We start from the raw sequence: 25,216 nt of genomic DNA, 5'->3' as shown, positions 1-25,216 counted from the left end.
GTTCAGGAAGAATTGAAGCCAAGAGACCAGTATGATAGCAGGTAACAGACATTTTGAAAATATTCAGTCCTTGGCTTCGTTTCTTTGCTCAGCCAAAGAGCTTAGCCATTCTCTTGTTTTGGACTGGTCACCTAAGGAGACTCACAACTGATGGCCGTTTGCCAGAATCAGTGGGCCTGAACTCTTGCACAGGACAGAAGGAAAACATAGAGAAATGCACCCTGTTTGTATTTAGAGAGTTTAACCTGTCTAATTCTCCCTCATCTGTGACTAATCACAACTGAGATGTGATCTCTCAGCTGTGCCAGCTGACTGCCACAGCACAGCAGCTAATTTGAAAACACAGAATGTTATCCCTTTGTCTGCTTCCATGAAAGCAGGAAGGAGACTCACTTCAGATTTATTGTATGATTTGTATCGGCTGTAACAAATGTTTTCCTTTAAAGGTTGTTGTGCTGTTGCTTATCTTTTAGAACAGAGAGGAAGTTCTAAACTCAGGTACACTTTAAGAGGCACTTTAACCGAGGATTGCAGCATTCCAATCAGTTGGGATCTTTCCCAAGAGAAATCTTTAATTTTCTCAAATAGATCAGAGGGTGGTGGTGGGGGGGAGGTCTATGTGGCTGATATTGTGGTGAAACTCTGCCCACAGTGTGATGTCATGACCATGATCCTGACAGTTTTGCGGTCTGTGAACCTCATTGCATTGTGGGAAATAACGGGGGTTTTTTTTTCAACTGCCATGCAGGCTGCATCTCCCTCTGTGCATAGACCTCTCAGTAACGGACATTCCGTACAGATCACCTGGCAGAACTAACGATGTCACCACCAGTGATACATTTCAGAATGTAAATCAGGGAGAGGGCAAACACTGACTAAATAATCTATACATGAATATTGTAAACAATAAGCAATGTTATTTATTTTGTTATTTTCACTACAGCTCCTCTTTGAGTGATCAGTTGTTTTGCTTTTGGTTTTAGAAGTCAATTAGATCAGCCATGATTGAATACTTGCCGCTCTCATGTACAGATGTGGCTATCCTTGAAAGTCACACATTGTTTTCTATCTTCCTTTAGAAAACCACAAAGTTCTGCAAAGTGTGGGCGAAACATTCAAAGTCATCTATCAACTATGTAAATGGAAGAATTTATTTTGCCAATTTCGGGTGCTGTTTCAGCAGGTAATGCATCCCAATGTAGATCTGTGTGTGTCACTGTCATCATGTTAGGGCCACTAATGTCTTGCTCTGCATCCATGCGTATTTCTGTTTTGGGGAAATCTCCTACACCCCACTTTGCATTCAGCTTCATGTGTGAAGCAGCATGGTGCCTTGGAGATCCACTTAAAATGATCCTGAGGTGAGCGTGACATGGAGGCTGCCATATTTATTACCTTTTAAAGTTCCCTATATATGTAGAGTTGTGAGAATCTCAGTTACTGGCTACAGTTGCATCATGTAAGCTGCCGTTATTACTTGCCAGCAGGTCACATAAGGAGCAACACACTGTTGCCATAGATGGGATGCTGGACGTGTGGCTGTTGGGACACCTGGCTACCTATACGGGGCATGGGCTGCCTAAAACTGAGGTCATATCTGCTATTTATAATAGGAAGGGGGCTGCCTAATACTGTGGGGCACACCTGGCTACCTATACTGGGAAGGGGGCTGCCTAATACTGGGTGCATATCTGCTGCTTAATACTGGGGGCACAACTAGCTGCCTGTACTGGGGGGAGGCTCATTGACTCCCTGAACTGGGAGCCAAACTAAGACAAGGATCCCGGGGAGGGGGGTGGCACATTGGCTACCTATGCTAGTTCGGCTCCGCCATCAAATGTAAGATTTCTTCAATAACCACACAGTTTGCCCACCCCGGGGCTAGCGTCCCTGAGAGGCCACATCAGCCGAGTTTCATCTAGCGTGTGTGACATTTTTACCTTGCAGCACTTGAGACTCGGCTTGGACAGTATCTGCATGTTGTTTGTATGTTCTTTTCTTTTGGGCACTTTTGAGTCCTTCCATATCACAAAACACATTGGTAAATTATTTGGCTATGCTCAAAATTATCCATAAACTAGATAGAGAAATCAGATTGGGAGTCCCAGAGGCACAGTATGGCATGAGCCATACGCTCTAAAGATTGGTGTAGACACATGAGGGCTCATTTCCACTAGTGCGGCGTGCGTCTCGCAGATGCACGTCGACACTGAGCGGGTGGGCGGGATCGCAGGCGAATCCCATGAGCCGTGCCATGCACGGCTATGGGATTCGCAGCCTCCGCTGCGAATTCTGCGGGGTGGGGGTTCCGGACGAATCGCTCCCGCAAGCGATTCGGCCGCGGCGCCGTTATCCCCTATGGCAGAGTTTCCCTGTGCGGGGAAACTCTGCGGAATCGCGCGGAAACCGCGATAGAGGAAACGGGCCCTGAATGTATTGTCATGTCTGCTTCTTGGACACCTGCACAGCTTTAAGAGAGAATAAAGACTTCTATGCAAACTATGGGTAATCCTGAACGGAATGCTTTAACAGCCTGTCATCGCTGTGGTTCAGTGTTCATATGCAAATACTGAAACTCAGAAATGTCACTATTTACATATTTAGCGTCTGGTGCAGTCAGCGCAGTCAGTAGAGCAGGGTGGGTAGTTATGTCAAAACCAGAAAATCACAGTGCCTTCATTGTACTAGGGATTTAGTATTGTGAAAAAATTAGAAGGTGCAAGATTCCCTAAAGCATTGTGCACATTATAAATCGCCAGCGATATAGCAAGCTGTCACGGAAGAGCCGTGAGACCAGAAATCACAATCGGTTGCCAGAACCGATTGTCGTTGCATTGCTAGATCAACATTGGATGTCTAGGGGGGGGTCTTCTTTTGGAAATCTAGCTTTCATAGCTGCTAGAGGAAGTCTGTTCATGAAACTTTTGCCTGTGACTTGTTATTTAGCCAGAGGTATGAACCCCTAGCTGGAATCCTGGTGTAAAACTCAAAGGTTGTTCTAGCTGATCACGCTCAGATGATAATTAACACACCAAAAGGTGGCTTTCATCCAGGGGAAGCCAAAGGAAGCTAGCTCCACAGGGGTCCACTGAAGAACATTGGCACCGCTGGGGAACAGATTTAAATGCATGTGGTTTATGATTTCTGTCTGTTAAATGAAAACCGTGTAGAGCACAGCTATGAAATTCATATAGTCTTATTCGTTATAATCTGCCCATGTGCTGATATACAATTCATAACAATAACCCGTCCAGTTATTGGTGTACGACCCTTCTCGGGGACAGGACAGCCTAACGCACTCATGCAAGATGTCATATTAATCTGTATTTTCTGACAATTATGAATCCGCTGTCCGCCTAAATATGACATGTATCGTTTATAAGTTAGTGTTTTACAATTTAAGCTCAAAATTCCCCTAGGAGGAGGTGTGCTGTCATTGGTGGGTAATTCAGAGGGGGCAGGCGTTGCCACACCCCCAAACCAGCTTCATCAAAAGCACATTGCCAGCAGGCGGACTTTAGTCCACCATCTTAACATCATTTGGATTACAACTAGACCTGCTGCTGGGCAGAGGACCACCCAGCAGCCATCTTGGAACTGTAACATCTGCTTGGATTACAAAATATGCCTAAAGGCCTATGAATCTGAAACCAAGGACTTTGCATTTCTTTTCCCATATATTTCCACAAACTTAAAGCGGACCCAAACCAAACATTTTTTTTAATTCAAAATATTTAGTTGCACCACTCTGACACATACAAATATAAATAAACACTCCTTCAAACCTATGAGGGCCCTTTCACACCAGAGGGCTTTTTCGGCGTTTTAACGCCACGGCCGAAGTTGGCGTTTTCCTAGGTAAAAGAAAGTCCATAGACTTTCATTTTACCATTCACACTAAACGCCGCGTTTTGGAGCGTTGTGTTTCAACGCTCCCAGGCGCTTTTTCTGGGCCTACCGCGGCGTTTCTCATTACAATTGATTGTAATGTATAGGCGTTAAAACGCCTTGAAAACGCCTGCAGCCAAAACGCAGCGTTTTAGCCTTTCACCGCTGCCTGTAGTGTGAAAGAGCCCTGAGCATTTCAGTGCATGCTTTTCACCCTTCTCTTTGCATAGCTAGGGTTATACTGGGGGCAGCCATTAGCAATTCCTCCTTTGCTGGAAACCATCTACTCCACAAGTTTGCCGGATTATTTGCAGTCAATATGAAAGGAAGGGAGGGGTTTCTCCAATAAATGTAAAATATTTTATATTTCTCATCATGCAGCTGAAAAAAGGCTGCTATTTATTATTATAATTTAGAAAATAGATTTTATTTCTGAAATCTTGTATTTTTAGTTTGGGTCCACTTTAAGTATTTTCTTCTCTTATTATTTTGCATACTGTGCTATTATTTGTCTCTATAATTGTTGATTTTAACGATTTTCTGTATATATTAATTATGTTTCATTTATAATAAACGACGCTAATGTCATTTATTTGTTCGGCTACACCTATTATTCACCAACACAAAACTGAACCCGGGCTTCTGAAGAGTCGCTACTATTTTGGATAGCTAGATAAAATAGAGGGTTTTATTTGCAGGTCTAGAATCAGTCAGTCAGTGGGTTCCTCTGTCCCATGGTAACAGAGGTGGTGGCGGTTATACCATGAAATAGTGTGTGAATTGTATTACTGTAACTCACAGGCTCCCTTCTAGTTGGTCTGCTGCCAAAATCCCAGTGGTTTCTGCGCAACCGATTGCGACCACAGATTGCATGGTCTGTGTGCTGAAACCGATTGGAAGGCATTGTGCGGTCTGGCCAGAAGGGACTTGTGACACAAGCGCTGAATGATTTACTGAACTTTTTTTCAAAGTGCTTTTCCCTGTGCTTGTTGCTTAGGAAAGCGCTTTTCTAAGTGCTTTTGCTCAGCGATTGAGACGTCAGGAAGTGAACGTTTTCACCCTGAAATTAATCGGGTGAAAACGTTTTATAAAGCGCTTTTTTAAGCGCTTTGTGATTTCCCTATACTCTCCATTGAGCCAAAGCGCTCAGAAAATGGTACATGTAGTATGTTTGTTATTTCAATGAAATCTAAAAGCTTACATGTGAACACTCTCCTAGGGAATCATTGCACAAGCTCTCCACAACCCGTTTCTCCTTCCTTAATGTCTCCAACCCACTACCTTTGAAAGGGCAGAGACCCCCTCCTAGTGTTTCTTCACTATGGAAGATGTTGGCGCTGTATACCGTAAATAAATAATAATAATCCAGCCTCACAGACCTCTTACTAGCTTAACCCACAACAGCTCTGATTAGCACTGCAAGAGCAATAAGGACATTCAGCCTGCTCTAACTCAAAGTAAACTAATATTAAAACAATAGTTATATTATTTCTTTTTCTTGTATTTGCAGTATTCCTTGTAGACCACAACAGTTATATGAAATGCCCAGATGTCCGAAATCAGAAAAAATCGAGGATGCAATGTTATGTGAATGTCCATTGGTGAGTGTGCCAGATACTGTTTCTGTGGGCAGCAGAGGTAAGTGCACCTGTCATTGAGAAGTTGAAGTGGCACCATCTTGACTTATAAACCTGCTTACTTTCTGATTGTAATGCTGATATACTGGCTGAAACCTGGAATAGGTATATAGATTATAACCACCAGGCTAGGATTTGTTAAAAGAAAGTCAATTTGGCCCCCTCTGTACCTCTCTAGTAACAGGTATGCACTAAGGCCCCTTTACACTAGAAGGGTAAACCTGCATTGCGTTACCCTATTTTGCCGCAAAAGCAATGAAATTCTATGGAGAAGCTTCACACTCATTGTGGTGCCTTGCAGTGTGCTGAAAGTATCCGATTTGACGCAAGGGCAATAGCATGTTACTGCAAGCACTGCACTTCAAGGGAGTCTGGAATGAAAATTGAAAGCAAAAACAGATACCTGGAGAGGGAAGGCTCTGGGTCCTATAGAGCCTTCCTGGTCTCCTCACAGTCACTGTGTTCCCCGCCTGCTCCCCCATTAGTGTCATAGACTGCTCTCTTCCACGTTGGGCTGACTTCAGGAGTCTTCAGAAACACGCGGGCCTCCAAAGATGGGCCGCTCTGTACTGCGCACACGCGAGCGCCCTCTCTCACACACTCACACGTGCGCAGTACAGAGTCGCCGGTCTTCAGGTGCCTGAGTGCCTCTGAAGTCTCCCACGGTGGGAGATTTCAGACAGAGGTGCCCGTGGGGTAACAAGGACACCGTGAGGAGAATAGAGAGGCTCTATAGGACCCAGAGTCTTCCCTCTCCTTAGGTGAGTATCTTTCTTTTTTTTTTTTTTTTTTTTTTTACTTTAGACTTGCTTTTTTTTTTTTTTTTTATATTCTTTATTGAACAAAGAAAAATTGGATTACAAACACATTGTAAAGGATTACAATATAGTCACATCAAATAACAAGAGGTATAAGAAAAGCCAAAGCATATAATATAACAAATATTATAATATAACAAACTGGGCGGAAATTACACCTTGAAATGTCCAAACTGAGATAATATGTGAAGAAAGAATTGAACGTTGTTATTGGTGACTTTAAGAGCTAAATGAATTTGTTGCCCCAGCTTTCAATATACAAAAACTCATGACGATACAACTTTTATGAGAAGCTACATTTTTCTTTAAAGCGGAATATAACCCTGCATTTCAACTTTGCTCTAAAACATTATTTACAGCATATTATATGCAACCAGCATTTTTTTTTTTTTACTAGACCAGCATTGGAAGGGTTACACACACAGCTTTAAAGTTCTGTGGAGAGAACTGCAGACGCATCCGAAGCTTACATAGATACATTTAACTAAACAGAATGTAACAAGTGAGGAATGTTACACACTTTTTGGCTGTCCTCCAGTTCCTGCACAGTCAGAGAGAGTGAGTCACATTCCACAGTTGTTACATTCTGTTTAGTTAAATGTATCTATCGAAGCTTCTGCAGTTCTCTCCCCCCCCCCCCCCCATAACCACCCAACCCTCCCCCCTGTTCCTCTGGGTCAATTTCCCCATGCCGTGCCTGGTATCGGTAAGCAATCAAACAAGTATCTTAGATTAGCGTCATTATAGATTGTCAAAGGCCAAAAGAGTCCAATGCTATCTTAAAGGTAAGTCATGGATTATTGAGCTTCTGTAAGAAATCTTCTGAATGTCTAAAGTAGTTCCAGAAGGACCAAGTTTTTTTTTTTGAATGTCTCTGTTTTATTAATTGCAGTTGCAGTGAGATCCTCCATTAATTCTGTATTGTCTAGTTCTTTCACTTATTCCTCTGCACTTGGTGAGACAGTTTGTTTCCAGTGCCTGACTAGAATGCATTTAGCGGCATTTAAGATGTCTGAACACAGAGCATTTTTAACTTTTAATTTTCATTGAGATGTAGGAGATAGAACTCTGGTAGGAATGGGACTGGTCTGTCTGTTACTGCCTTCAAGAGGCCTTCAATTCTTTTCCAGAAGTTTGAGAGGACCGGACAAGTCCACATAATATGCAGTAGAGTACCCCTCTCAGTCTGGCATGGCCAACAGAGATCATCTTTGTTCAGTAAATTAGACTTGCTTTAATGCGTGGCGCTTGGCGTAATGTAAATCTATGGGCAAAGCACATAGTGCTAGCTTGGCGGATTTTTACCAACGACGATCGTTTGCAAAATTAGTACATCGTTGGAAACGGTCGTTCGTACTAGGCTTGACATGCGCATTTCGCTATTTCTCCATGAAACTTCTCATTTCTATGCGCAAGCGCAATAGTTGCTTTACGTGATGTAACGTTCGTTCTAACGATCAGATCGTTACACACATTTAAAAACTAACTTTACTCAGGTCGTTCTTTCATCAATTAAAAGTTCGTTCGTCGTTCTCAACGAACGATCGTTGTCGCATGTGTGTACGTAGCATATGTCACTGAGTGGGGGCGGTGCTATGCATATATGACTTTTAATCCACATATGTTATCAAGATGTGTTCCATCCTGATGAACATTACCAGCCTGATTTATAGCTCTCCTTTTACAGTACTTTTAGTGCCAAACAATATACTATGTAAATCAATTATGCAAAAAAAAAAAAAAAGCCATGTAAAATCCAGATGAATGTGACCAACTTCCATATTGAGGCTTGCCTGGTCTGCTGTTGCAGGGCATCATGTTCCTGTGATGTGTGGGAATATATATTGGAGTTTCACTACATATATCCATTTTCCTATTCAGGGGGAGCCTCTTCATGAGCAGTCGGATTATACTGCCTCTCTAATAGCTGTAACTGGTCACAACTGGCTGCTGCGTATTGCTGCTGACACCGGGGAGACATTGCAAAAGGTTTACCTCGGATCGTACAGGAAATTCAGGTAATATCATTTATAATATCCTCAAAACAATACAGTTTCTAAAAGATCAAGCTGTGCATTTTTCTCCCTTAGAGATGCTTGTTCCATATTCATGAAACGACCTCTCTGTTCTATCAGGACTAGAAAATCTCTCATATACACTCCTGACTTTCCTGTGATCAGGTTGATTTGAAAACATTTAAGAAACCAAACTTGCAAATTATACCTTTTTAACTGCATTCAGACCAACGGCTCTGGTCCCTTTTACACTTCCTGATCACTGTGATTGTCTCACAGTGAACAGCAGGTCAGGAGCCAATGAAATCGGTTCCTGACCGAGTTAGTCTTTAGACAGCTAAATTCAGTGCTGACAGGGATGCTCTATTGCGTCAAATGCCTGGGATCGGGCGGTGTTAGAACTATGTCGCATCAGGCTTACGCAGCCACAAGTGCGGCGTAGTTTTAGCTAAAAGCGGTCCCGAATTGGTTCAAATAACTTTAAATACCCTGATAACCTACTTAACTCATTAGTGGGGAGCCTTTGGGTAGTCCATGGGCTTTGCATTTATTCATACATTGTACTGTTCCAGTGCTGGGTCCCTCCGTGTCTTTGGAGTGTAAGTGTGCCCATGGAGCTTAAAGAGACTCCGTAACAAAAATTGCATCCTGTTTTTTATCATCCTACAAGTTTCAAAAGCTATTCTAATGTGTTCTGGCTTACTGCAGCACTTTCTGCTATCACAGTCTCTGTAATAAATCAATGTACCTTTCCCCTGTCAGACTTATCAGCCTGTGTCTGGAAGGCTGCCAAGTTCTTCAGTGTTGTGGTTCTGCTATGAACTCCCCCTTCCAGGCCCCTCTCTGCACACTGCCTGTGTATTATTTAGATTAGTGCAGCTTCTCTCTTCTCTCTTATCTTTTACAAGCTGGATAAATCGTCCTCTGAGCTGGCTGGGCTTTCACATACTGAGGAAATTCAGACAAGGGCAAAGCTGTTTGCAGGAAGAAAAGAGCAGCCTGAAACTTCAGTGCATGAGAGCTGAAGGGGGAAAGAAACACACAAATGATCTCTTGAGATTCAAAAGGAAGGGTGTATACAGCCTGCTTGTGTATGAATGTATTTTCTATGTGTGGACATACTGTACATCAACCTACTTCCTGTTTTGGTGGACATTTTGTTTGTTTATAAACAAACTTTTTAAAACTGTTTTTAACCACTTTTAATGCGGCGGGGAGCGGCGAAATTGTGACAGAGGGTAATAGGAGATGTCCCCGAACGCACTGGTATGTTTACTTTTGTGCGATTTTAACAATACAGATTCTCTTTAAAGCAATCCTGTTTTAGCAGATGTGTAACAATAGGAGGATACAGTGGTAGTGACTGCACCAGGGTCCTGGACTAGGAGCCCAGTAGAGGCCCTCCTTCAACCACTTTGTTTTTAGCTCTTTATTGGTGCTAAGCTGGTAATGATCATTTTTTATATATGCTTTGATTAGTTGTAACCATTAACCACTTGCCGACCGCGCACTCATAACGCGCGTCGGCAAAGTGGTAGCTGCAGGACCAGCGACGCAGTTCTTCGTCGTCAGCTGCAGGCTAATAAATCAGGAAACAGCCGCTCGCGCGAGCGGCTGCTTCCTGTCAATTCACGGCGGGGGGCACCGTGAATAGCCTGCGGGCTGCCGATCGCAGCTCGCAGGCTAAATGTAAATACAAGCGGAAATAATCCGCTTTGTTTAAATTTTTACAACGCTGCTCACAGTAGCAGCGTTGTACTAGATCAGCGATCCCTGGCCAATCAGCGGCCGGTGATCGCTGTCACATGACAGGCAGGAGCCTGTTAGAGGCTGCACAGGACAGATCCGTTCCTGTGCAGCCTCCGATCCCCGGGGCAGGGAGGGAGAAGAGGGAGAGGGGGAATCCTGCAGTGGAGGGGGCTTTGAGGTGCCCCCCCCATCCACACGCAGGCAGGAGCGAATAGACCCCCCCAGCACATCATCCCCCTAGTGGGGAAAAAAGGGGGGCGATCTGGTCGCTCTGCCTGTTATTTGATCTGTGCTGGGGGCTGTAGAGCCCACCCAGCACAGATCTTAGAATTCAGCGCTGGTCCTTAAGGGGGTGTAAAGGCTGAGTCCTGAAGTGGTTAATAGACTGTTCTCCTCCCCAGCTTACACCTCTCTGTCACTGCAGCTGTCCTTGGCAGGTTTTGGTGCCCCATATAAATTGTTATGTATAGAGTGCTTGTGGGGGCCTGATGTAAAACTTGGGGCCCAGAGCTGCTAAGCTACACCACTGCTTTTCAGGAAAGCCTTGATGTGTAATACTTTCACCATTGTTCAGAACACCATACAGATGCCTCTTCTATCTTCTTCTATATTAGGTATATTACCTGGGATGTTCCACAGGAGACTCTGGTACTTAAGTCTGTTCAAAAGAATGGCGCCTCTGAGAACCAGCAGGTATGGGTCACAGCTTTACTGTTCATTTTGTGTTACTTGGCTTCCACCCCTATATAGCTGTAAATTAATGTAGTGCCAGGGCCAGATTTCTGGAAAGGCCACAAAGACCCAGACCTTGGGCAGCAGGTTGACAAGGGGCCACAGGAGATGGAAGAGGGATTGCTGCAAATGGAATACAGAGTTTGAAAATAGGGAGCAACACATGGAAATAGGAAGTGGTAGCCCAAGGGATCTGAATAGAACTGAAGTACATGAATGTTAGACATGGAAGAGGGGGGTGCACAATGAATAGGAGGGGGATGCTGCACATGGAAGGGAAGCTGCAAAAAAGTTGGCCAGGGGGCATAAACCGTATAACTCAGGCCTTGTATAGTGTAAATGTTAAAAGGGAAGGTCCGAGGTAATAAAAAAAACAAAAATCTTCTTATCTGGGGCTTCCTTCATCCCTGGCAGCTGTCCTGAGCCTTCGCTGCAGCTCTGCTTCCAGCTGGTGGCGCTGACGTCTACGCAGAACACTCCAGATGACGTCAGCACGACCACGAGCAGCTCACACACAGGAACAGTAGACCTGTGGAGGTCAGTATCTGCACCGGAGGGGACCCCCAGGCCACCGGCTGGGCGCGGAGCTTCAGCAAGGGCTCAGGAGGCGTATGAGAGATAACGGCGCTGGAGACTTGGGCGCAGGATACAGCCGGTATATGGCTGATCCTGCTGCTGCACAAGTTCCCGGCCATGTTAATTACTATTCCCCCTCCAGGCCGCCATGGATAGTGAGGAATGAAATAACTTGGCTTCCAGCTATTGCTGGAGGCCGAATTATTATGTTTCAAAAGTAACTTCAGCACCGTCTTCTGACGGCGCTGAAGTTACTCTCTGTGCGTTGCTATAGCCTTAATTCCTATTACAGCCTGTGGTGGTGCCGGCTGCGCCCAAATCTCCTGTGCTGCGCCCAAATCAGCGTGTTCGCTCAGGAGGGCTTCCAGGGGCTGGAGGAAGCCGTGGGTAAGTAGATTTTTGTTTTTTTAGTTTCAAAAACTTTTTTATTAGGTAGCCATAGAAAGGGAATTACATGCAGTTATTGTAAAGAGCAAACAATAGGCACAAGTTTGCAATATTGATTGAATACAGAAGGACTGCAGATACATACATTTCGTCAGGTTACAGTATGCAATTGGTGGTCTAATTTGAAGCAGTGGTCAGTCTCTAGAGCTACCTAAAGATTATCTTGAGATAAAGACTAGGTATAGTCTTGGATGTAGATAGCCTGTGGCTAGTATTGATAGTATAACAACTAAACAATAACGAGGAACAGAACAACGAAAGAGAAAACAAAAAATAAACAGAAAGAAAAAATTAATACAGAGTTGGAATTGATGGTCACCTGAGCCTCAGTGTCCTTGGTTATTTATGAGAAGGGAAGAGGAGGGAAGGATAAACTTCTGGTGTAGGACCTTGGTTAGGGCTGATAAGCCAGCATAGTTATCTAGAAAGCTCCCAGTTGGCATCTTACTCCTGGGGATAACCCATTCTGTATCCAGGGGAGCCAGATTCTTTCAAAGTGGTCGGTCCTGTCCAGCAGGTTTGCCTTAATTTTTTCATTAAGCATTGTAATATGTATTCGGTGTAGTACTCTGGTGAAAAGTAGTTTAGGTTGGCGCCACTGCGAGGCTATATACGTTTTGGTTGCGTTCAGAGCAAACTGAATAAGTTTGTGCTGTGCAGACGTAACATGCTCAGGTTGTAAACCTAGCAGGCACATAGCAGGGTCTAGCTCTAGATGAATTAGTAAAGTATTTTTAAGTTTCTGTATAATCTTTCGCCAAATGGAGGCAACCTCTGGGCAAACCCACCACGTGTGATACAGTGAACCTACATCTGGACATCCCCTGAAGCAGAGATCAGATTGATCTACAAAGATGCGGTGCAGCCTCTCAGGGACCAAGTAAGTCCTGTGAAGGAGTCGAAGTGAGACTTCCATATCTGTTACATAGAGGCTGCCTTTGGAAAGTGTGTCAAAACATTGATCCCATTCATTGTTATCCAGATCTTTCTGCAGGTCCTTCTCCCAAGCCAGCTGAAAAGAATACTTGACGTCCTGAGGTCTAGCGTTCAGTGTGGAATACAATAGGGATAGTATGCCCTTGCGTAGTGGGTCTGACGTACAGATAGATTCAAATGTTGTTAGGGGGACACTTTGGTCTACTTTGGCTATTGAAGTCAAATAATGATGCAGCTGGAGCGTTCGAAAAAATTCTGATGGCGGGATCGCTAACTCTGACATCATGGTCTGTTTAGAGGGGATCTTACTTCTATAAAGTAGGTGTTTTATAGAGCAGATATTATTATTAGTCCACCATTTAAAGTTAGGACCTTTCAGCCCCTCAGGGAACTCAGGATTATGTAGTATCTCAATCAGCTGGGAGGGATCAGACTGCAAATGATATTTAAACCTCACCCTTTTCCAGATGATTATTGTATGATGAGAGAAAGGCGAGAGCTGCTTGATTGCAGAGTTATTCCATTTTTTAGCCCATAAAATACCTTTCCATGTTAAGGGATTCATACAATCATTTTCCAGTTTAACCCATAATGGTGTGTGTGGGCCGGAGTAGACTGTTGGAATAAAAGCCAACTGGGAGGCCTGATAATATTTAAACAGGTTTGGTACAGAGAGACCCCCCTCCTTTTTATGATTCATCATGGTGGACCCAGTAACTCTAGGTTTTTTCTCAGCCCAGATGAACTGGAAAATTTGTTTCTGTAGGGGTTCTAACTCTTTCTTGGTTACAGGTACAGGAAGGGTGCGAAAGTAGTATAATATTTTAGGCAGTAAGGTCATTTTAATTGCAGAGATTCTACCTGCCCAGGAGATATTATAGTTCATCCAAGATTGAATTAGCTTCGAAAGGGCTTTATAGAGGGGGGTATAGTTCCAGTGATGAAGTTGTGAGGGGTCTACCGTTATTTTAATGCCCAGATATTTAAGGTAATGCGGTTGGTGTTTAAAATTAAAAATATCACTAATGTATTTGCCCATTCCTTTGGGGAAATTACTGAACATTGCTTCTGATTTGGAGAGGTTGAGCTTAAGACCTGAGACACCCTCAAAAGATTTAAGTGATTTCAACAGGTTGGGGATAGATATCACAGGGTTAGTCAGTGTCAGGAGCACGTCATCCGCAAATAAGCTTAATTTATATTCCCGGTCACCAATCCGATATCCCTGAATATCTGGGTTCAATCGAATAAAGTTCGCAAGGGGTTCCATGATTAGCGCGAAGATTGCTGGCGACAGTGGGCACCCTTGACGTGTGCCTCTTTGTATTAATATTGGGTTTTTAGTACTCCCTGGCAACTTGAGATAGGCTCTGGGTGAGGAGTATAGCTGGCGAATGATATGAGTAAATGCCCCCTTAAGACCAATATGATGCATCACTTCAAGCATATATTTCCAGGAGATGGTGTCGAAGGCCTTTTCAATATCCAAGGCCAACGACACCACCTGAGACCCAGAAGCCCTTGCATGGTGGAGTATGTTAATAGTTTTGCGGATATTATCCGCAGCTTGCCTGAATGGTACAAACCCTACTTGATCCCTGTTTACCAGGGCCGGGAGGACTTTATTGATACGGGTAGCTAGTATACTTGTTAATATTTTATAGTCCTGGTTCAGTAAGGCTATGGGTCTGTAATTTTTGGGGCTAAGCTTGTCACGATCAGGTTTGGGGATAGTGGTTATATGAAAGTCCAGAAATTCTGGGAAGGCCAGGGGTTTAGTTCTTATATTATTAAGGCATTTGGTAAGATAGGGGGTTAACGTAGCAGAGAACTTTTTATATTAAATAGAGCTTAGGCCGTCTGGGCCTGGGGCCTTATGAAGTTTCGTTTTTTTAATGACATCTTCAATTTCATCATCGGTAAATGTTTTGTTAATTTCTTGGACTGCTTTGGTGGTAAGTTTGGGTAGATTGAGGGTTGCTAGAAAGTCAGGGATATTTACCTGTGCAGGAGATGGATGGGCTGAATATAAGCTAGAGTAGTATGCATGAAAGGCTTGATATATTTCTTCTGGATTGCTAGTGACTCGACCATTGGCCATGCGGATCTTATTAATAGTGTTAAACTTTTTTTGGTTTCGAAGTTTGGTAGCCAACCAGGAATCTGGCTTATTTGCATATCTGTAATAGCTAGCTTTAGTTAGGGCCCTTTCCGTAGATTTTGCTAATATGACATCTAGTTGCTCTCGCGTATCCTTTATTTGTTTGAGGAGATAGAGGGATGGCTCTTGTTGGTGGATGCGCTGGAGTCTAAGTAGCTTAAAGTGCAAGTTATCAAACTGTTCCAGAGAACGTTTCTTGACCTGAGAGGCGGTCTTAATCAGGAATCCCCTAACAGCTGCCTTATGCGCCATCCACAGAGTGACTGGCGATATATTGTTGACATTGTTTAAGTCAAAGTATTCCTCAAGGAAATCAGAGATCTGGGCTCTGGTGGACTGGTTAATAACCAGGGATTCGTTTAAGCGCCAATGTGGGCGTGAATATGCCTGGATGTGAAGATCAACGCTAAGGAGCAAGAGATCATGATCTGAGAAGGTAACCGGGATATGTCTTAGATAGCGTAGGGATGGTGTAAGTGAGGATGTAACCAGTACATGATCAATTTTCGCGTAGGTGCCATGTGCGCTGGAAAAGTGTGTATATCCTCTCTTTTCACCATAGAGTTCCCTCCAGGTATCTACTAAGAAGTTATCTTCAATCATTAGGGATAGCTGAGAGCGTTGGGCTTTAGTCAATTTATCTGGCGATAGTCTAGATTTATCAAGCCTCTCATGCATGGTCAGATTAAAGTCGCTGCACCATATAAACATTGTGTTAGGCCCTATCTCAAGGTTGCTCTGTATCTCTGTAAAAACCTGAAGTGCTTTATCAGGAGGGGCATAACAGCTGATTAGATATAGCAGTTTATCGTGTAGTGAGCCTTTTAAAATAATGTAGCATCCTTCTGGGTCTAGGTCAACAGATGATATTTCTACGGGTAGTGTATTTCTTATTAGTACCGAAACACCTCTATGCTTTTTGTTGGTTCTGGCATGAAACACAGTAGAGAAGTGTTTGTGAAAAAAGGTGGGACAGGAGGTCTCAGAAAAATGCGTCTCCTGCAGACATATAATGTCTGGTTTATGCTTCTCTATTTCTAAGAATGCCTTTCTCCTCTTCATTGGGGAGTTAAAACCCCTTACATTAAGGGATATCAGTTTCAAGGATTCCATGAGGTTTAATTAGGGAGGAATTATTAGTGCAGCCTATAGTAGTGGGGATGGAGAGCTTTCTATTAGGACAGGTGACCATCAATGAAATTAAAACATTAACCAACTTTAAGTAAACAGCAGGAGACTTGCAACCGAGCAAGTCCCTGAACCTTAAGATAATAGCACATACTATCAGGGAGGCAGTAAAGGAGAACTTACGAGTCCTCCTCATCATCTGCCTAGAGTCAAGGGGAAACAACATATTTAACCTGAGTGAGGTGAGACCAGACAAGGTAGTTACGAGGGAAGTTACCCTCGTTTGGTACTGTCCAGACCCGTCTTAACAGTAGCAGGGGAGCCCAGGGGGGGGAGGGTGAACCAGCCCCTGCGGCCAGGCGTCAAAATCAACACTCCGGGCGCAGCAGCCAGCCGGTCCCCGCAGTGGGCGACCCCAGCTAGAGTTCGAGAGGCCCCATAGAGAGCATATGACATTTATGGCTTAGTATGCAATACAGATTAATAATAATTATGTAAGTAGGACAACACCGTCCAAGTAGGAGATTATGTTTCAGGAAACATTTGTTATCGAGTGGCACAGGGGACCCTCCTACAGGGGCCTACCACGCAGGGGGTGCCTGCTATTCCTGTAGCGTATATAGCATAATACCACATGTGACAGTATCTGGTACATGGGGTCGCCAGTGTCCTCTCAGGCAGGGGTAGGCCAGCTGTCAAGGTAGAAGGATCGTCCCAAGTATATGAGATTGTTGACGGTGAAGGCCTATGTGACACCCATAGTTCAGGATTTAATAATCAGGTGCTTGGTGCATTCCTTGGGCACGGTGAGCGTTGAGTAGATATGACGCTTGCATAAGTTCGCCGTGCCATAAGGTGGCAAGCTGAAAGGTTGTAGGGTAGTCACTCAGCGGGCCCGTATATCCCAGGCGCCAGCCTTCTGGGCCCATATAATAATGTCAGTATAAAGTGGCATCTTTTATGTTTAGGGTAAGATAAAAAGTAAGGATGAAGCAAAAGTTAAGAAGATTACACTTATCTTGGGGAAGAAGCTGGTGATCTGGGAGCAGAGCTCGACCTCCGTCCGGATGGCTGCCATGTGCGTTCAGGGCGCTGTACTCTAGGGGTATCTGAGGTTTGAGGTAGAGTCACAGAGATGTTCGCCGCTGCTAAGATACGCCTGCCTTCCTCCATTGTGGTGACACGATGGATTGTCCCCTGTAAGGTAAAAATCAAGGAGCACGGGAAGCCCCATTTATAGCGTATATCTTCTGTTAGCAAGGCTTGCGTCACCGGCCGGAACGATCGCCGTTTTTGTAAGGTTAGCGGGGAAAGGTCCGCATAAAGTTGCACAGACGTAGGAACCCCTGGTAACGCAGTTAGGTTTCGGGCGGCCGCCATTACCTGCTCTTTCGTTTCGTGGTAGTGAAATTTGAGAATTACGTCTCGAGGTAGATCCGGATTCCGTGGTCTTCCCAGGGCCCGATGGATTCTGTCTAAGCGCAGTAGTGATGGGTCTAGCTGCGGCAAGATTGCAGAGAATAGGTTTGTGGCCACTGCGCGGACATCTGAGAAGGACTCAGGCAGGCCCCGTATTCTGACGTTAGATCGGCGGGCTCGATTTTCCTGGTCCTCTAGTCTGGCTTCTAGAGCCTCGATTCTCTGCTCGTGTGCATCTAGGCGCTTCTTGTCCTCAGCTAAGGCGTCCGCGAAGGAGTCCAGCCGCTGTTCGACAACATGTACTCGCTCACCCAGGTCACGCAGGTTGGTGTTAATGCTCGTGACTGCATTGTCCAGCTCCTTCTTGAGCATTTTGTGTATGGAGTTCAGTAGAGCTGAGTTGTCTTGTTTCGGAGGAGTAATGCTGCCTGGGGAGCTCCTGCTAGATTGAGGCGAAGACTCTGCCGATGGGCTGGGCATCTTGTCCGTCGCGGTGGCGGCCATCTTAGGGCTGAGGCCTTCAGAGCTGTGCGCGAACAGTTCGGGAATAGTACCCTTCTTGGCCTTCTTTTCTTTCCCTTTTTTGGTCCGCTTCCTCGTGGACATGTCCCGGGAGCCACCTCTGTGAGCTGAGCCTGTTCGTGGGGTCTGGATTGCTGTAGTTAGCCTCTTATCACTCACTCAGGCATGGAGCTCGGCTGACCTACATCCGATCACGCCGACGCCGCGCATGCGCCCCGATTTTTGTTTTTTTAAATACCTTGCATCTGTCCTTTTAATGCAGATTGTCGGGCAGAAAACTAAATTTACACTGCAGTACATTGCCATGTGCATCTAAAGCTGGCCATATATACGCATTGATTGCACCGATTTTCTGATCGAATCGGCAGGGAACCTATTGCACTGTAATTTTTTTCAATTCTTACCATAAATCAATCAAAATGATTGATCAGACCTAAAGGAAAATCTCGATTGATCAAGGACGAGAGGAGAGCAGCGGTAGATCGATGGCCTTTAGCAGTTTACTGCATTGATCAGTACAGCGGTTCAATTGATTTTCAGTACATGGAGAAATCTATTGAAAATCGATGTAGTGTGTGTCTGTAGAATAGTTCCCTCTGTAATCGCTTTGCTACGCTGGGTGGCAATCTTTTTGTGTACTGCCACTTTTTTTTTTAAACTGGTTTTATTGAACAACATATCCCTGAATACATGACAGATAATATCAATATAGCCATTTGTATCCAAGCAGAATGAACAATAACATGTACATATGGCATACAGTTATACGTTCATAAATTCAAAAATAGCAATGAATACATCCATCAGATCAGTAATATTAATAAACAGACATAGAACTAAACTAACACCAACCGTTTTTTGTCTGCCGGATAAAAGTACAGTCAATAAACTGTGCATTTGCATAATATACAAGACTGGTCAATGATGGGTGTAACACTCGGCCTCTGTAATGGGTAGATACTGTGAGTGGGCTTTCTAACCAAATGTCCCAAATCTTATGAGATTTATAATATTAATATTTTCCAAAGTAAGGTTATTGTTCATTAAAAAAATTTTTTCCCATAGTTCTATCCCAGGTACTTTAGGGTTGATCCAGTTAAAAACAATAACCTTGCTTGCAACAAAACATGCTTTCCTTATGAGTCTGTGTTGTTTTGACCAAGTGTCCTTATCTAATATACCAAGTAAAGCAATTTGAGGTGAGGGAAAAATTGTAAAATCGATAATTTCAGTAAGAATGGTGAAAACGTCCCAGAAATGACTCATTTGAGGGCACTGCCAGATCATATGCCAATAATCAGCCACATACAAGGGACATCTACGGCAGGAGTCAAACTCCTAGGGCAGGAGTCCTTCCTATCTTGAGTAGGCACTTGGGTGTAAAGAACACTTGGTGTAGCAAAAAGACCTGTACTAGGCAGTCATTAGCCACCAACGACACCTGACGGGGTGTGTATGGCCACATTAAAACTAATGGGAAGCCTAAAATAAAACAGGAAAGGGAAGGCTCTGGGTCTTATAGAGCCTCCCTGTTCATCTCACGGGCCACTCGTTCTAGCACTGACTCCCCTGATTTGAATCCCCCACTGCGGTAGGCTTTCAGAAGTCTTTGGGAGCCCAAGTGCTACCGAGGACAGGCAACTCAGTACTCCGCATGCGCGAGCGCACTAGCGCAGGCGTAGTACTGAGCTGCCCGTCTTTTGGAACAGTCAGGCTTCCGAAGTCTTCCAAAGCCTCCTGCGGTGGTAGAGAGCAGTATTCAACCAATCAGTCAAATACTGCTACAGTGGGTGACAGTGCTGGAACGAGGGGACTGCAAGAGGAACGGAAATGCTCTATAGGACCCAGAGCCTTCCCTCTCCTTTGGTAAGTGGCAGAGATCTGGTCAGTGGTATGTCCATAAGGGATGCAGCGGGTGCGATCGCACCAGATCCCCTGGACCTAAGGGTTCCCCAGCCACTGCATATGCTCTTTATTGGTGCAGTAGTAGCAATGTTTAGCCGTACAGGTGTTTTGAATAGTGGTAAACGTGAACCAACTATTCCTTTTCCTCTGTGTACACATCTGTTATTCAGTTGCTGTTCTTGGCAGGCTGGTGTTGGTGGAAGTCCGGACCATGCTGTTAAATCCTTTATCTACTTTCCTAGGGGAGACTGTGCCATTACTCACACAATATTCATATTTGGTGCAGCTGTTCCATAGAAATTCTCTTAGGCTGGGTGCACACATGGTTGTGTGTGAAAGGGTGAGTTTTCTGTCATGTGCTGGATTTTTTTGTGCGTTTCTTTGTGCGTTTGCAGTTTTTCCCACATTTGCGTTTTTCTAGCGTTTTGCGTGCGTATTTTAGGGGTTTGCAGTTCGCATATACAAAATGCATATGCGTTTTCCACGCGTTTTTCAATTGTGTTTTATGCAAATCACTAGGAAGACAACAGGAAGCGGAAATACATTAGAAAACAATTTTTTTAAACGCATATAAAAACGCATACACAAGGCATTACATTGCATTACCCATGACTTTCATCATGTGCGTTTTTGATGCATTTTTGAAAACTATGCAACCAAACCAGCGTTTGTAAAAACTCCTGTTTGAAAATGCATCAAAAGAAGCATATGCGTTTTTTTAGAAGCGTTTTTTGATGCGGCCAATTGACTTCCATTAGCGCAAAAACGCTGTGTTTTACGCAACGCTAGCGTTAATGCTAGTGTGTTCCTAGCCTTTGGGAAAGTCAGTCATGTGAGCCAAATCAGTACGACAGGGGGATGACAATCTCATAGGACAGTGACATTTATTAGCACAGACAAAGCGTTTCGTGGGTCTTAGCCCACTTCCTCAGTAACCTGCGCAGTCACCTCAGTCGCCTGCGCAGTAGAGCAGACCCAATCGGGCTTGGCTATTTCTTCCTTAGCCTTATCAGAACGCAGCTACTGCACCTGCACAGGTTTACGGTAGGTATTCGCGGGCTGCCAGCACTGGATCTCGGAGGGTGAAGAGGATGGGGGAAGCCTCATTAGGATCCAGAGGCTTACCCTTCCTGAGGTAATTATCCCTCTGGGGCTGTTTTTTTTTTTTTTTTTTTTTTTTTTCTTTTTTTGGTCTCAGATTTTCTTTCAGCTTTCTTTGCGAGTCTTTCCATTGGTTTTGTGGCCTTATTTTTGTACCCCTTCTTAAACTCCAATGTCTCTCTCATAATTTATGCTTTATACTCAATATGTGGTGTTTATATATGAGTAGTAATATACTAGCATCACTTGCTTTCTACTTTAATGGTTTATTTTTTATGTTTGTCTTTCAGAGCACGGTGATGTTCTATTTTGCTATTTTCAGTGTTTATCCTCTATCCTTAGTGGGTGTTTTGGAGATTGATAAAAATGTAAGTTAAAATTGTACATTTTTTGTTGAGTGAAGAGAAAATAATACATTAAAATGAATTTATATAAGAATACAGCTTCCAGTTCTATAAAGCCTCTCAGATCTCAGCAAGGTTTCCCTCGGAATAGAACAATTCTTCTAGATAATGTTTTAACTCCCAAAATGGCTGCCTCAGCTGTGTGTAGGTGATGTGTCATTAGGTTGTTATGTCACTTGTTATTGGGAGCATCTTGTATTTCACAAGCTTGGCCAGTAGAGGGCAAGCATAGTGCTTCTAATCTTATTATCTGCTTTGGCCTTGCGTAGATTTTTTTTTTCTCTGGAGTATCTGTGTGTGGCTGAGTATCTTATTATAATTAAATCCCTTAACATTATATATAAAAATATTAGCCCATTGAAAGGGAGGTAGGATCTGCTAAGCCATTCTGCTTTAGAAATTATCATCACTTGTTCTCATTTTTTTACAGAGCAACTGGTGAATTAAGTTATTTTATGTAGAAGAGAATCATAGAATATTCACATATTTATATAGGTGCCCATAAATGGTAAAATGTTCATTGACTATCAACATTCTGATCTGACGATATAGCCAATAGATTAGTTTGTGATAAACGGCAAACAATTAGACAAGATAACATTTATATTGCACTTTTTTCCTGGCAGACTCTAAGCACTTGAGCTGTGCGCTCAGTAGGCAGTAGCGTTGTTAGGGAGTCTTGCCCAAAGACTCCTTACTGAATGGCAGAGCCCTTAGACATTACACTATCCAGCCACCAGGAGCGTATTGTGCAGACACAGACCATACTGGGCCTGCGCAGTATGCTCCTGGTGACATCAGCGGGATTGAGGACATGGCAGTGCAGGCTCAGTGGTTTTCAGACTTTAAAGTCTGAAATTCCAGAAGTGAACCGGAGGCGGGGCCGGAGCATCGGTGAGTGGCTGCACGGGCACAGGATGTCTGCGGGGGAACATTAGAAGCCCCGGGTAAGTTCAACTCCTTTCCCACCGACCCGCCGCCCCCCTACAGTGTCCTTTTAAGTGGCAAAGGAGGGGAAGTGGGGGGGCGGTGGGCATCAGGACAGCTCCCAGTAAATGCCTGCTCACCTCGTTTCTCATAATCTTTTGGCTCTGTATCCTTTAAGAAAGATGTAACAATACAGAAATTGTTATAGTTAGGACTAGTTGGTTGCATGTGGTCCAGTATTGGTCATGGAGAGAATCCCAAAACATAACAACAAAAGTTGTTTAGGGGATACCTTTTAATGACTAACTGTACAAGAATTCTTTGCAAGTTTCGAAAGCTTGCAAATAACTCTTTAGTTAGACATTAAAGGTATCACCTAAACAACTTTTGTTGTTATGTCTTCAGATAGAACTAGTTGATAACTGATAAGTTGAACTTTTAGCATATGTACTGTGGCATCTGGTATGTTTAAGCCACGTAAACACACTTGACTTAGGTTGGCTCAGGCGGCCGATTAATGCAGGGCTGTATAGTCTGAGTTGGAGTCGGGGCAATTTTGGGTACCTGGATGCTGAGTCGTTGATTTCATAAACTGAGGAGTCGGAGTCGGATGATTTTTGTACAAAATCCACAGCCCTGTTAAGTATTAGGCTAAGGAGTCGGAGTCAATGAGTCGGAGCCGTTTTGGCTACCCAGAGTCGGAGTCGTGGTTTCATAAACTGAGAAGTCGAAGTTGGAGTCGAAGATTTTTGTCCCGACTCCACAGCCCTGGATTAATGACTGCATCAGCCGACAGGCTTGTGTACGGCACCCAATGACGCCCAACTCCATCAATGACGATCCCATTGTTTGCGCCTCTCTCCCGCATGATGTCACGCATGCGCTACTCGTCATTCCTCCGTCATCATCCCCGCATAGCAACACAGCGCGTTGTTGGCTACACAGCTGACATGCGTGTGTGCAGCCTTGGCAAGCGTTGTGTTTCTGATGCTTGATAGGTGACATTGGTTGTCAGTGTGTATGAGCCTTTAAAGGTGCAAAATCTTGTTTGGATCACTGACATAATTATGTTTCATGTCTGCCACACTCAAACCTGATATCCTGTGCTGGTTGTACACTAGTCATCTGAATCATACTGGACTAATCTATGCGTCCAACTCACCGGCTTGGCGTCCTTTAACCGATATTTTACATCAGCATCTATTAGATGCCGGCGCCCAATTAAACTGCTTCTAACCGATTCTATTACAGAGAGTTTTAATGGCATGTAATTTGTTTATTATTCTTTCTTAGGTGTTTGGATCTAATGTAAGTGATGCTATGATTTCCAGTGGAATGCTCATCATAATGCACAGTGTTGGACTTGTCCGCTTGTACAGCTTTGAGAGGATTATGGAACAGGTGTGTACAACAACAATAACGAAATATTTGTAAAGCGCTTTTCTTCCGTTGAACCCAAAACGCATACGCTTGTCTTAGATCAGTACATAGTGATGTGTATAGGGGGGAAAGTTATGTGGTCAGAAATGCCAGACTAAACAGGTGGCTTTTCAGTTTTGACTTCAAAGTGTCCAGGGTTGGAGCTGTCTTAAGTTTAAGGCATTCAACAACAACAACAACAACAAATAACATTTGTAAAGCGCTTTTCTCCCGTGGGACTCAAAGCGCATAAGCATGGCTCCGACCATCGTGGTACAGGGGAAGAATTTTATAAATCTGGAAATGCCAGGCTAAACAGGTGGCTTTTCAGTCTGGATTTGAATAGCTCCAGGGATGGTGCTGTCTTTACTGGGTGTGGTAGGGAGTTCCAAAGAGTAGGGGCAGCATGACAGAAGGCTCTGTCTCCAGATTTTTTGAGGTGCACTCTGGGAGTGACCAAGTTTATAGAACTTGCTGATCTGAGGTTGTGAGAGGTGTGGTGCAGCTTCAGCAAGTCCTTCATGTATCCAGGGCCCAGATTCTGCTTCCACAGAGCAAGGGCAGCATGACAGAAAGCTCTGGCTCCAAAGGTTTTTAGATGAACTCTGGGGGTGGTCAGGTTATTGTATCCTTTTGATCTGTGGTTGTGGGAGGGGTGATGCAGTTGCAACAAATCCTTCGGGTATCTAGGGCCTAGGTCGTGTAGGGATTTGAATGTTAGCATGCCAATTGTGAAAAGGGATTCTCCATTTTAGCCAGTGGAGTGAGCAAAGGATTGGTGTTATGTGGCAATGGCGGGGCTGGCTTGTCAACAGTCTTGCGGCAGCATTTTTTACTAGCTGTAGTCAGTGTAGGTCTTTATTTGTAAGGCCTGCATAGAGGGCATTGCAATAGTTCAGCTGCGATGTGATGAAGGTGTGAACTAGGGTTGGAAGATCATCTGAAGGAATGAGGTGTAGTACAATAATATCTGCTCTACAAGCTTCTCCATAGCATACGTTCTGTGAAAGGCTCTGGTAAGGGTGCATAAAGGTCCTCAGTGTTCTCCGCAATTTTTTTCCACCCGGGTGGTATGAAAAAGTAGCTCTTTGGGGAGAGATGAAAGAATGCTTTTCCGTACAACTCTGCTTCCAGGATAGGAGGCGGTGAGCCGATGACAGCAGGGATTAGATGGTAAGCTCCTCTGAGGACAGTTAGTGAAGTGATGGCAGGGATTATATTATAAGCTCCTCTGAGGACAGTCAGTGACACATTGGCAGGGATTAGATTGTAAGCTCTTTGGCAAGTGGTAAAATCAGTTAGTGACAAGCAGCTCGGAGATCATTCTAAGTGCCCATTTGCTGCCCCTTCATCCCATCGACTGCCAGATCTGGATGTTGGAAGCCGCCCACCACTGTTTGCAAGCTCTGTGTAGCTGGATGAATGTTTGGCA

At 44.1% G+C, this 25,216-nt stretch overlaps 1 protein-coding gene across 4 annotated transcripts in view; it reads left to right on the top strand.

Annotated features, from left to right (window-relative positions):
• The window catches only part of DCAF17 (DDB1 and CUL4 associated factor 17), a 67,113-nt gene that overhangs the window by 17,365 nt on the left and 24,532 nt on the right, over positions 1-25,216 (top strand). For all 4 annotated transcript variants that reach the window (XM_068245533.1, XM_068245530.1, XM_068245532.1 and 1 more), the window contains exons 3-8: positions 1,080-1,183; positions 5,399-5,489; positions 8,225-8,361; positions 10,722-10,800; positions 21,325-21,402; positions 23,659-23,766. In XM_068245533.1, the coding sequence (XP_068101634.1) occupies positions 1,080-1,183; positions 5,399-5,489; positions 8,225-8,361; positions 10,722-10,800; positions 21,325-21,402; positions 23,659-23,766 (597 nt within the window). The remainder of the gene's footprint in view (positions 1-1,079; positions 1,184-5,398; positions 5,490-8,224; positions 8,362-10,721; positions 10,801-21,324; positions 21,403-23,658; positions 23,767-25,216) is intronic.

This window comes from Hyperolius riggenbachi, chromosome 7 (genome assembly GCF_040937935.1).
Source record: "Hyperolius riggenbachi isolate aHypRig1 chromosome 7, aHypRig1.pri, whole genome shotgun sequence".
NCBI classification, from domain to species: domain Eukaryota; kingdom Metazoa; phylum Chordata; class Amphibia; order Anura; family Hyperoliidae; genus Hyperolius; species Hyperolius riggenbachi.
This window is presented reverse-complemented; position numbering and strand designations above follow the sequence as displayed.